General features: G+C 44.0%; 1 protein-coding gene across 1 annotated transcript in view; it reads right to left on the bottom strand.

Moving 5' to 3' along the window:
* LOC117468091 (protein kinase C-binding protein NELL1-like) overlaps nucleotides 1-12,157 on the bottom strand; it is a 363,350-nt gene that overhangs the window by 269,411 nt on the left and 81,782 nt on the right. The window contains exon 5 of the mRNA XM_034112071.2: nucleotides 7,754-7,850. Within this exon, the coding sequence (XP_033967962.1) occupies nucleotides 7,754-7,850 (97 nt within the window). The remainder of the gene's footprint in view (nucleotides 1-7,753; nucleotides 7,851-12,157) is intronic.

Genomic DNA, 12,157 nt, shown 5'->3' with positions numbered 1-12,157 from the left:
TCAGCCTTCCGTTTCCTCTCCTTTTTCTCTCGTCCGGCTATCTGGTGTGTCGCTACTTCCCTTGGTATCCCTAGCTCTACAAGGGAACGTAACATGGGGGCTCGTCCAATCTTTGAGACAAAGAGTGAGTATGTGGTTGTTGGTTAGTGTTATTGTGTTTGGTGGTGAGCAGTAGTGTATATAGGTGTAGAATTAGCTGTGATATTATTTACTGTTGAACAGCTTCCTCAGTTTAGACAGGGGAGTGTCTAGCTGGACTGAATCAGTCCTTCCTTCGGATACTCATTTTTTATTTTGCCTTTTTTATTTTCGGGGTAATCCTGGGTGGGGATTTATTCCCTGTTGGGGGCAGGCGATTCAGGGTTTCGGCCGCTGATGTTTGCCTTTAAAGTCACCTCGAGCCCGGCACGCTCCAGAAGATAGTTAGGTAAAGTTTGGTAGGTTTTTCTAAAAACCTTGGAAAGGAAATTAGTTCCCTGATCAGTCTGCACAACCTTCGGCAACCCAAAGGTGGTAAAAAACTTGGTCAGTGCTTTAATGATGGCGGGTGCAGTGATTTTACGCAAAGGGATGGCCTCAGGGAAACGTGTCGATACACACATCACAGTCAACAGAAACTGGTTACCTGCCTTGGTCTTCGGCAACGGACCGACACAGTCAGCAATGATATGGTCAAAAGGCTCACCAATAGCCGGAACAGGACACAGCGGCGCTGGAGGAACTACTTGATTTGGTTTACCCACCACCTGGCATGTGCTACAAGTTCTACAGAAACACACTACATCATCTTTCAATCCTGGCCAAAAAAAATGTTGAAGGAACCGGTCATAAGTCTTAGTCACACCTAAGTGGCCAGACCACAGGTGCTCATGGGCTAACACCAGAACCTGCTGCCGACAACTCACAGGAACCACTACTTGATAAACGCTGTTCCAATCACCACCTGAACCAACATCTGCATCACTTGATTGGTCAGCCCACCGGCGCATCAGCACCCCGTCATCCACACAAAACAATTGTTTCTTATTGCCTTCGTTAGGGTTCTCAGCAGCGTTAAAACACTTGATCAAGGTAGGATCATCCCTTTGTGCCGTGATGAGCGCCTCACGGGTCAAAGGCATAGCCACCTCTGGAGCAATAGCGACAGGTTCTATTTCACCATCACACACCGTTGGAGGGCCCTCCACTAATCCATCAACAGAGGTCAACCTGTCGTTAGATAGGGCAGAGACAAGCCAAGAATCAGACAAATCCACATCCTGAGCCTGCTTACGGGCCTGAGCTCTGGTCAAAACACTAACTGCAAATACCTCCGGATGAGTCAGAGCTAGGTTATCATCTACAGCACCAGGAACTGGAATGTCAACAACCTCTGGAGTAGGGTACACTTTACCTCCAGCTATATCGTTTCCCATTCAGTGTCTAGTGCCTACCACCCAGAGTCACAAGGGGCACTTGAGCGTTGGCATCAGACATTGAAATCGATGCTTGGTAAATACTGCCATGACACAGGCAGGGACTGGGATGAGGGTGTTCCCTTCGTGTTATTTGCTATTCGTGACGCAAAGCAGGAGTCTACTGGGTTTAGCCCAGCTGAACTAGTGTTTGGGCACAATGTGCGTGGCCCATTAAAGATGCTGAAGGATAAATTGGTGTCTGAGTCCCTTCCGAAAACTGATGTGAAGAAGTTTGTGTCCCAGTGTCGTGAGCATTTACGACAGGCGACGAAGCTAGCAAGGGAAGCTCTTGCCTCTTCGCAGGAAAACATGAAGGGCAGGTACGATAGGAGAGCAGTTAAGCGGCAGTTTCAGCCTGGTGAGCAGGTGTTGGTGTTGCTGCCTACACCCGGATCTGCTCTCAACGCGCGTTTCTCAGGTCCGTATGTGGTTGTAAGGCAAGAGTCTGACACCAACTATATCATTGACACACCTGAGCGTAGGAGAAAAACAAGGTTGTGCCATGTTAACATGCTTAAGTCCTATCATGCCAGGGAAGCTTCCCAGGGAGACCAGCAAGGTACTGTGGTGACTGCTGTTCCCAGCGTGGCCACTTCCCTGGCCTGTGCAATGTCGGTGGTTGAGGATGACTTGATAGTGCCCTCTGGTGGTCAGCAGTGTGGTAGGTTATCGAACTCTGAGTTTATGCTGAGCTTAGAGTCTAACCTGGCGTATCTTCCAGAAAGCCAGCGAGGCGACGTAGTCGGTTTGGTTCATGCTTACCCGACCCTATTTGGTGATGTGCCATCGAGCACTAATGTGTTAAAGCATGACATTGATGTTGGAAATGCTCATCCAGTTAAGCAGCATGCGTATCGTTGCCACATAGAGAAGAGGGAGAACATGAAAAAGGAAGTGTGTTATCTGCTGGAAAATGGCTTAGCCAAGCCTAGCTGCAGCCCCTGTAGCAGTCCATGTTTGCTTGCTCCTAAATCTGACGGAACACCGCGTTTCTGCACCGATTTTCGCAAGGTGAACGCCCTAACTGTTCCAGACTCTTTTCCTTTACCCCGTATGGACGATTGCATCGATAGTATTGGTCCTAGTGTGTTTATCACGAAGTTGGATCTCCTTAAAGGATATTGGCAGGTCCCTCTCACTTCTAGGGCCTCAGACATCTCTGCATTTGTAACGCCGGACCACTTTATGCAATACACTGTGATGGCTTTTGGCATGAGGAATGCCCCAGCCACATTTCAGCGGTTAATGCAATTAGTGTTGGGGGATGTGCCCAACTGTAATGTGTATCTTGATGATGTGGTGGTTTTTTCCGATAACTGGACTGACCATATGGCTATTCTCGCATGTGTGTTCCAGCGACTCGCAGGAGCCTCGCTAACAGTGAATCTGGCAAAGTGTGAGTTTGGCAAGGCCACTGTCACCTATCTAGGCAAACAGGTGGGTCATGGGCATGTGAAGCCATCCTTTCCTACCCAGCTCCAGCCACCCGACGTGAACTCCGGCGGTTCCTCGGTGTGGCTGGGTACTACCGATGTTTTTGCAAGAACTTTTCGGTAGTTGTGGCACCGCTAACTCAACTGTGTAGCCCTAATGTTCCATTTCTATGGACTGAGGAGTGTTGCCGCTCCTTTAGCTCTGCCAAGTCTCTCCTCTGTAGTGCTCCAGTGTTGTGTGTGCCTAACTTCATCCTTCCCTTCCAACTCGAGGTGGATGCTAGTGGTTCTGGGGCTGGTGCTGTTCTGCTGCAGGAGGGTGATGGGGGTGTGAGCCATCCTGTATGCTACTTCTCGACCAAGTTCAAGCGACATCAGCTGAATTATTCCACCATTGAGAAGGAAACTCTGGCCATGCTCCTTGCCCTGCAGCATTTTCAAGTGTATGTTGGGTCCAGTTCAACGCCAGTGGTGGTGTACACCGACCACAACCCACTCGTATTTTTGTCCCAGATGTTCAACCACAACCAGCGGTTGATGCGCTGGGCCCTGTTGGCACAAGACTTCAACATCGTCATCAACTACAAGAAAGGAGCAGATAATGTTGTGGCCGATGTACTGTCCCGCGGGTGAGACTTCACGATCTGTCCAACCGTTGGAGTGTTGTTGGTAACTGTGGCCAAACACTGGTTTGGTTTTATGGGGGGAAGTGTTACGTGCCGTAGTGTGTGTTTTCCTCTCTCTCCCTCTGATTGTCCCCAGGTGCAGCCTCTTCCCAAGTGCAGCCTCTTCCCAGGTGCTCCTACTTTGCAATCAAGGATTCCATATAGGAACGGAAGAGGACGGCAGTGAGGGCCCTTCTTTCTCTCCTTCTCGTCTGGCTGCATGTGTGCAGCCTGTCTCTGTGTACAACCCAGCCTAGTTGTGTTGTTTATTGTACCATTGTGTTGTAATGTGGCTGGTGAGCCGCCTTACGTATTGACGGATTAAAAACCTCACTTAAACTCCTTCAGCCTTCCGTTTCCTCTCCTTTTTCTCTCGTCCGGCTATCTGGTGTGTCGCTACTTCCCTTGGTATCCCTAGCTCTACAAGGGAACGTAACAATAACCCTCACAAGAGCAAGCCTGTTACTAAGCAACGGCTCTCCCACTGGATTGTGGAGGCAATTGCTTTGGCCTATACGAATCAGAGTTTGCAAGCACCTTCGGGTCTGCGGGCTCACTCGACTCGGGGCCTGGCTACATCCTGGGCTTTGTTCAAGGGTGTTTCCATCCAAGACATCTGTGCAGCGGCGAGCTGGTCCTCGCCGCTCACTTTTGTCCGCTTTTACAGGCTAGACGTCTCCGCTCCAAGCGTGGCCCGAGCAGTGCTGGGCACCTTGTTGAGTCGGGACTCTACCTGTTAAGTTCTGGTTGATCGGTGATCTTCGAGATAAGCTCGTCTGGCAATACGGGAGCTACAATTTCCCATAGTGAGACATCGAACGGAGTGTTATGAATGAGAACTATAGGTTACTTACGTAACCCCAGTTCTCAGAGTAACATGAAGTGAGATGTCTCACCAGACGGCCCTCCTTGCTATGGTGAAGCGAGAAGAGGTGCTTATTTTGAATGACGCATGCGTCGTGGCGAAGCTACTTATAGGGGTGAATTCCCTGACGCTGACGTCAAGATCACCAGCCAATCAGGATTGGCGTAATGAGATTGATGCTTCTGTTTGCTCCACGATGAGGCGCATCCCATAGTGAGACATCTCACTTCACTCTGAGTACTGGGGTTACGTAAGTAACCTATAGTTCAAAATAAAAAGTGAATTGCCTAATATTTTTGTTGTGGAATCAATTAATGTCTTTCTTTAAAGGCAAAAACATGAAAAAGCTAAGAAAAAAACCTATTGAATACAATATATTTGGAGCAACTTAATTTATAAATGGTTGTTCACAATGATGGTAATTAAGTACACACAACTTAAAATTCCTTTTAAATCATGTGGTAAAACTAGTCGGAACAACTTAATTTTTTGAGTAATCAACTTAAAAACTTATGTTTATGCTACCAATTATTAAGTAAGTGGTAATTAAAAACACCTCTGATTGTAGAGGAAAAGCCTTCTCCCCTAACTCAAATAAGTTTGTTGGATTAACACAATTTCATTAGAAGTTGTCTTAACTCAATAAACATTGATGCAAACTGTTGCGTTGATTTTCTTTGTTGAGCCAAAGCATTTGTTTTTAGAGTGCACACAGCGTTGGGATTGGGCCTAAATGTTCTCATACATCACCTATTTTCAAACTGTTGTGATTGGTCAACCGCTCAGAGATTTGTCTGTAATGCCCCGCCCCTTAGCCTATCACGTACAATGTGTTGTAGCGCTAGCCAATAGAAGCGCAAGTATTACATAGTGATGTCACTATGCTATTGAAGTAAACAAAGGCGTCCAATGGAGGCGTTTCAGGCAAGAGTGTCTTTGGGAGAGAAACTCCCTCTGGAGGGAACTTTGGCATTGTACCACACTACAGGAAAGGGAAGACCCCCCAACAGAATAATAGTGTCCCTTTAAAAAGTAAATGATTCATACATTTAAACAAAAGCCATAATCGTTAAAACTGTCTATTCATTACTGTACCTTGAAACTTAAGAACCCTCCTACCACAAATAAAAGGGGGAGCAGCATCAATGGGAAACCATTCAGCCTTTGTGAAAGTTTGGCTCTTCATAGAGAAGTTGAAATGTATTCCCTAGAATGCAACATTTTTCCTTTCAAGCCACAAGTTTGCTTTAGCCATTCTACATTTAGAAGGGTAATTCCAGACTGTACAGCATAGATAGAGGTTTGAACACAAGATGATTATATTGTGTTGTGGATGGTACAACTTGGAAATAAAAAGAACAAAGCAGGAATGACAGCAAAAACAAACCATTTTAAACCCCCAGGAAAGAGAGGCCACACTAGACATACATGGGAAGAGCCGGAGTGAGAGATCAAATCCCAGAAACCCTTATGTCCAGGTTCAGCTTTTAATCGTGCTGCCTCATGTAATGTCTTCAAGCGCTCCATCATTGTCCATAGTAGATTCATTACTGTCCTGTGGTGCATGAAACACCGAGCGTTTCACAAAAGCACCAGTTCCAAAACGAGTATGCAGTGTCCCTGAGGAATCAGCATCCTTGGCACAATGGATTCTCGATAAAGATAATTTATTACGCTTGCTCCTTCAGATGGAGAGGCTCCCGGGAGGAGGCGGCACAAGGACCAGGAGCGTCTCAGCCACTGTGAGAGCTCAATATTTTTTATTTAAAAGGCCTAGTTAGCTCTTCTTACCTACTTCGGAGTCCTGAATGGAAAAGATTAGAGCTGCAGCTTTATTTCACCTCCTATTGCTATCTGCTGCATAGAATTATTTCCTGTCTGCTTTTGACTTGAGGAGAGGGAAGTAGGCTATGTGTATACCCTTGACTTAGGAAACAGATAGGAGCAGTACATGTGAAGAGAAAGCATAGAAGAGAAGTGTTTATGATTGTGTAACTTTTTAATTTTTAAATTTTTAGCACATACAATATCTTCCTGCTAAGCCACGACTTTTTAAAATTCCAATTAAACAAATGAAATACAAGGTGTCAATGGATGGATCTCACACAGATGTACAGGGCACAGCCTGGGGGCCCAACATCAGGGGCCTTTACCTACAAATTGTCGTTTAAAGAGACGCAAACTAACCAAAGAGCCTCAAAACGACCACAAAGACACATTACTGATGATATTGCTTTAAGAAAAATAATAATATAGGTCTGAAGACAGAGATGCACATTGATATGGAATGCAAACTGAATGGGAAAAAAAACAGACGTGGTTTGACAAATGACATTATGTTATCTTGGCCTCTAAGCCTAAACCAGTAAGAGATGGCTGCTACAATCTGAAACATTTAGCTAGCTAGTATAGGCTAAATTAACCAAAACACGGATGGAATAAAAAAACTATGACTAAGTTTCTATCTCGGATAGAAAAAAAAAAGTTGTTGCTCTAAATGATCCCTGATACCGTGTGCAACAGGTCCTTGATCCAAGGTGTTACATGTGCACCTGTCAGCTGAAATGCCAACTCATCCCAGTGTATACGTAAAGGGACACATCCTCTTGTTCCCTCTGTCACTTCACACGAGCACACACACTTCCACACCATTTGTCTCTGCTGCTGACAAACACTTTTGAGTGCTCCCCTCCCCACAAGGAGGGTAGAAAGACTCTGAGCACCGAATAGATGAACTCGATGAAGGAGCTGCATCTTTCAAGACCAGACATTTCCTCCAGAAGAAGGAGCTCCTTGAAGCCTTGATGCGAGAGGGGATGAGGGAGGAAGAGGTAGAGGGAGGAGGAACAATGGGCTGATGTGCAGCAGCAATAGTGTCAAAGCACAGGGAGGAGAAATTATTTACACCACAGCAGGGTCTGGTGTCTAATCAATATTACATGGATGTTACAGAGAAAAAATAAAAGGTCCATTGATTGCATTGCAGGTGGGAAAGAGAGGCGGGGATTTGGGAGTGTGTGCCTGTCTCAGTGACACTCGGCCACATCCCTTTACCCGCTGTGAGCACATGCAGGAGCCTGAGAAAATGAGCAGTGATAAAAAAAATCGTCAACGTCGTAATGGGCAAGGGAATAAGTGTTTCAAAAGCATACGCTGAGCTTTTGTTGTGGCTCCTCTGAGAGGCCTCTGTGTTTCTCTCTTGTATCTTCCACTTGGCTCTCTTCCCTCACACAGCCTTCTGCAGATCTGGCCAATTATACCAGGCGATCATGAATGTGAAGCACGTACATGGGGGAAGGAATGTATATCTGGGTATTGTTTCTGGAGTCTTACCTTGAACAGGCCGTGCTTGTGGCTGTGCTGGCCGAGCCACACTCCACTGCCTGGGGTGATCTCCATCTGGGGGGGGTCTATCACCCGCTCATAAATCCTGTAAAACAACAAATCAGAAGAGAATGTTTGGTTATGATAACGACGCAGACACAGTGTGGTTTTTGTCCTGGTTTGGCAGCAACACTGATCCAACGCAGCTGAATAGTAAATCCAACAGTGTGTGCATGTCCGCGCCCTCACGCAATCCCTCTCCACTTCATGAGGTGTAAAGCAGGAGCTGATCTCCTCGAGCATGACAGCCAGTTTTGCCCCACGGCCCCCTAACACGGTATTGATAACTGTTGGTCGGGTGTGGGCTGGATTAACCGCCCGACTCCTGACGGACACAAACAGGCTTTGACATTAGCCAGGCAAACAACCTCAGCATCATTCAGAATCACTTTTTCCTGCAATAAGGAAGGCTTAACGATACCGGCAAGCTCTGGTGGGCCTCTGAGAGGATGTAAAAGAACAATTTGTCAGGTTTTTCCCTCCCTCTACTCACACTAGTAGGAAAAGGTGGAGAAGACCTGCTGTGTTTCTCTGCATGTGTTTCCTCACTCAATTTAGCAAGACAATTTCTCTCTTGTTCTCTATGTCCACTGATACATTAGGTCATTTTATACTAGTTGTGATCTCTTGCAGGTAAATTGCAACAATATGGAAATAGATTATCATGACAAATAAAACTTGTTATTATAAGTGGTTGGGGGTGGTTTCCAAAAGAGATGAGAAGACAGAGATGACTGGTTTAATGAATAACAGTACAAATCCTCTTAGTATAATCTCAGCTTCAATAAGCATTATTTCTGTTATTATTACCTCAGGAAATTTCAAATGAGGGATAGTGGTCGTAATCCCTTCTGCTCTTATGTTTTAAGGATTTTATCAGCTTTTGGTTTTGATCTGCCTGAACAAATATTGGACCACTTGTCTCTAATCAACCCCTCCTATAAAACAATGAGCAGCTCAATAAAACTACCTGCCCAGCACAGAGTGGAAGTTAAATATTTGTCTCATACTGTATGGCAAAGGATTAAATCATGAATGAAGCCTTAGCTTTTTGAAGCTAGTAAGAGAATGGGCTCCATTAGGATGTCTGTAGGTTGCTGCTGCATGTGGGTTTCATCAAATGACTGTGTGCTAACGACAATTAGCTACTATAGGTATTTCAAGACTCTTAAAAGTGTTTTCTGTTTTCAAGCTATAAGCTTTCAGAAAACTACACCCTGCTTGATCGTCAGCCTTTATATGCACCTGTGTTGCATTGGTTTGTGACACATATACTAAGTTATCGCTATCAAACCGAGCATGATACAAATTTAAAATGGCATTTAATTGGGAAATATCAAGCTGAAACAATTCACAAATACGTTTTACATAATGCAAAAAAAAAGCCCTCCAGCAAGAGAATGAATCAAGAACAAGACAGAAGCAGAAGGTGTCATCTGACGGTAAGGTTCTTTAAGCCACTGATCTCAGTGCTGCGTTTGACACTGTTGACCACAACATATTACTAGACCGACTGGGTGGGACTTTCGGAAACAGTTCTAAATTGGTTTGAATCCTGCTATATAAATAAACTTGCCTTGCCTTGCCTAAGGAGTAAAAAGCAAAAACAAAGCCACGCATTACTAATTATATTTTGTATAGAGAAGGCATATTTATTTCCTTTGGTTTGTAAATAGAAGCTTTTTCATTTAAAGACATGAGCACACAGTGAATGTTTGATGTGGAAGAGCTGCAGTGCCTGGATGATGTTTATGCCGCAGCCGTCTGATTTCCCACCTACTGGGCGAGCTGTCACTGCGGTAGATAATGCAGAGGTCATGTGATTTTACTCTATTTTGTCTCCTACAATCTTTCTGTTGTTGCTTTCCGAACCTTCCTGTCTTGTCAGCAGCAGTGAGGACTACAGATTCGTACAGGGAACATTGGAGAGAGCAGTGATGCCAATTAGAACAGTGTAATGTGCTCGCGGGCATATTTGCATAGTTTGACAACACCGGCTGCAGCCATCAACGGCTAATTATAGAACATTAACCAATCAAAATACTGAATAGTATGATTACAAGAGCCCTTCTATCACTAAGGTGCAGGATTCAATGATTAATGGCTACAGCTGACAATCGAGAAAAGACAGAAGGATGTGAATAAATATAACGTTTTGATGACATTTATCATAAAAAGTCAAATAAATACATGTTCTAATGTAAAATGTCTATCCACAGTTTTGGTAAAATGTGTCAAAGTTTGAAATCCATGATCAATCACTTTTAAAATCCAATCAAACTGCATCTTTAGTATTGTAAATGGTCAGCACTGTGAGCCAATAGATCTCCAATGTTAAAACATAGCCTACCTGTATACAGGGTATGATAGACCATACTTTAGTATCAGCATTACTGTTTGAAATATTATCTGTTGAGCTCAGCCTCACTGTCAATTGTCCACTGTTCACCCTCAAACATCTTATCAAATTGAACTGTTAGTTCCCATTAAAAGCATTCAAATAGCAAACCACACGGCGGCTTTTATTGTGGAGCAGTCTCAGGGAACTGTATTTTTCCCTGAGGTTAGCGCCCGACATTGATCGTTCGTCATAAATGCCTCTGCAAGGCTAGACTTTTAGTAATAGAACACGCTGAAGAGCTGCAGGCAACTTCTCAGCCAGGTAACCAATTCAACTATGCCCTACAGTTGGGAGTAAAATGCTGTGTGCAGCATGAAATCAGATCAGAGTTGCTCATGGCTTGATGGAACAAGGCAAATTATTGTCTGACGTCTTTATAAACATAACATTCTGACAAATTAGCTGCTAAACAAGTGTTTGCTGCCCCCAGATAAATAGAACTGGTAGTATTAAAGGGTGCAAATGATGCTAATGTTCAGGTTTCATAATTGTTTGTTGAGCCTCTACTGCTTTAATGTTCAAAAAGCTGTGGGAGAGAAACTCCCTCCGGCAAAGCATAATATGAACCCTTTAAAAAAGTCGTTCACACAGGCGTCACCAAAACCACCAGAAATGTTACGGATTAAAACTTTAATTTGGGATTAACAGTAGCACTCTGTTTTGCCAAATCCCCGAGGATACTTCCCTGGCAAAAATGAACATCAATAAAAGCTTGTTGGACATGGAGTGACTTGCAGGGAATAGATGTTACACTGATGCCAGATGAACCAGTAAAATGGGGCAGCACTGCTCCACTTTTACACTGCTCCAGTTGGCCTTTACAGGTGCCTGTGTGTATGTGGGTTTGAGTGAAAGAGTCCCACAACTCCATACAGAACATAAAACTACGCAGGTCTTGAGCGACCTGACTATCAGTCATGTGAATGGAGGCTGAAACAAAGACAAGAGATGCTGCATTATGTCCAGCCAGAGTTGTGAGGCGTATGGCAGAGACTGTATAAATCCACTACAACATTGCACATATTTCTGTTGACAGTCCACTCCAAAAAGCTGCCAAACCAATGTGTTCCACTGACTTACTGAATCAAATAAAATACATTTAATCCTGGGCAGTCAGAGATTCAGCAATACTGGCTGTTTTCAAAGTGTGCCTTTAAGCCATACTAATAATGATAAGAGCAAATTGATTAAAAGACCAAATAAACTATAAATAAAGCCACTAACCCCATCACACTTCATGTCTATCTAACATAAAGTTTGCACGTCAGAAAATCCTAAAACCAACAGCTTTCATGCTCAAAAGTGTGACACAACATTTAGATCCTTGGCAGCCTTCATGGCTACCTCTTAGAAGAACAATCTCAATCACAGCCTTCATTATTTGCTCTGCCAATAGCTGTCCGCCACATTAAACTCTACACCACTTCCAATGTTGCACTAGTTTATCTTGAGACATTTCCTGTCAGCTTTGTGACTTTCCTCTGCCAATAAGATAAAGGCAGTATATTCATGAGTCAATGTCCCTTTTGAATAACTTAACAAGATTCTCAAAGCTCTCTGTTAATTCTCTGGCAACAGAACAGGCTGAGATATGTCACGTCGCTGAAGGTAGGTGGGAAATTACAAGTTAGGGTTTCATTGCACTTCAGCAACGATTGATATATTTAAGAACTATAGCTCAAAAGATTGATTTTCTAGACAAGACTAAAACTTAGTGTATTTGCATCTGAATGTTTGTCTTTAAAAAGGTAACATATTTGATCCTTTGTACTGTATGTTATCCACTATATAGAATCCAAAATGGTGCAACTAATGGAACAAAGCCCTACTAATTCTCTGGTATACAGTATGTATATTTGCATTTTTGCATCACGTTCTAACTCCCAACTCGTCAATTACTTATGCTTAGAAATGATGCCTTAGTGTAACTTTTCTAACATACTGATTACCCA

The sequence above is a fragment of the Pseudochaenichthys georgianus genome, chromosome 3 (genome assembly GCF_902827115.2).
Source record: "Pseudochaenichthys georgianus chromosome 3, fPseGeo1.2, whole genome shotgun sequence".
In the NCBI taxonomy this organism is placed as follows: Eukaryota; Metazoa; Chordata; class Actinopteri; order Perciformes; family Channichthyidae; genus Pseudochaenichthys; species Pseudochaenichthys georgianus.
The sequence above is the reverse complement of the archived record's forward strand: the minus strand, read 5'-3'. Positions and strand labels throughout refer to the sequence as shown.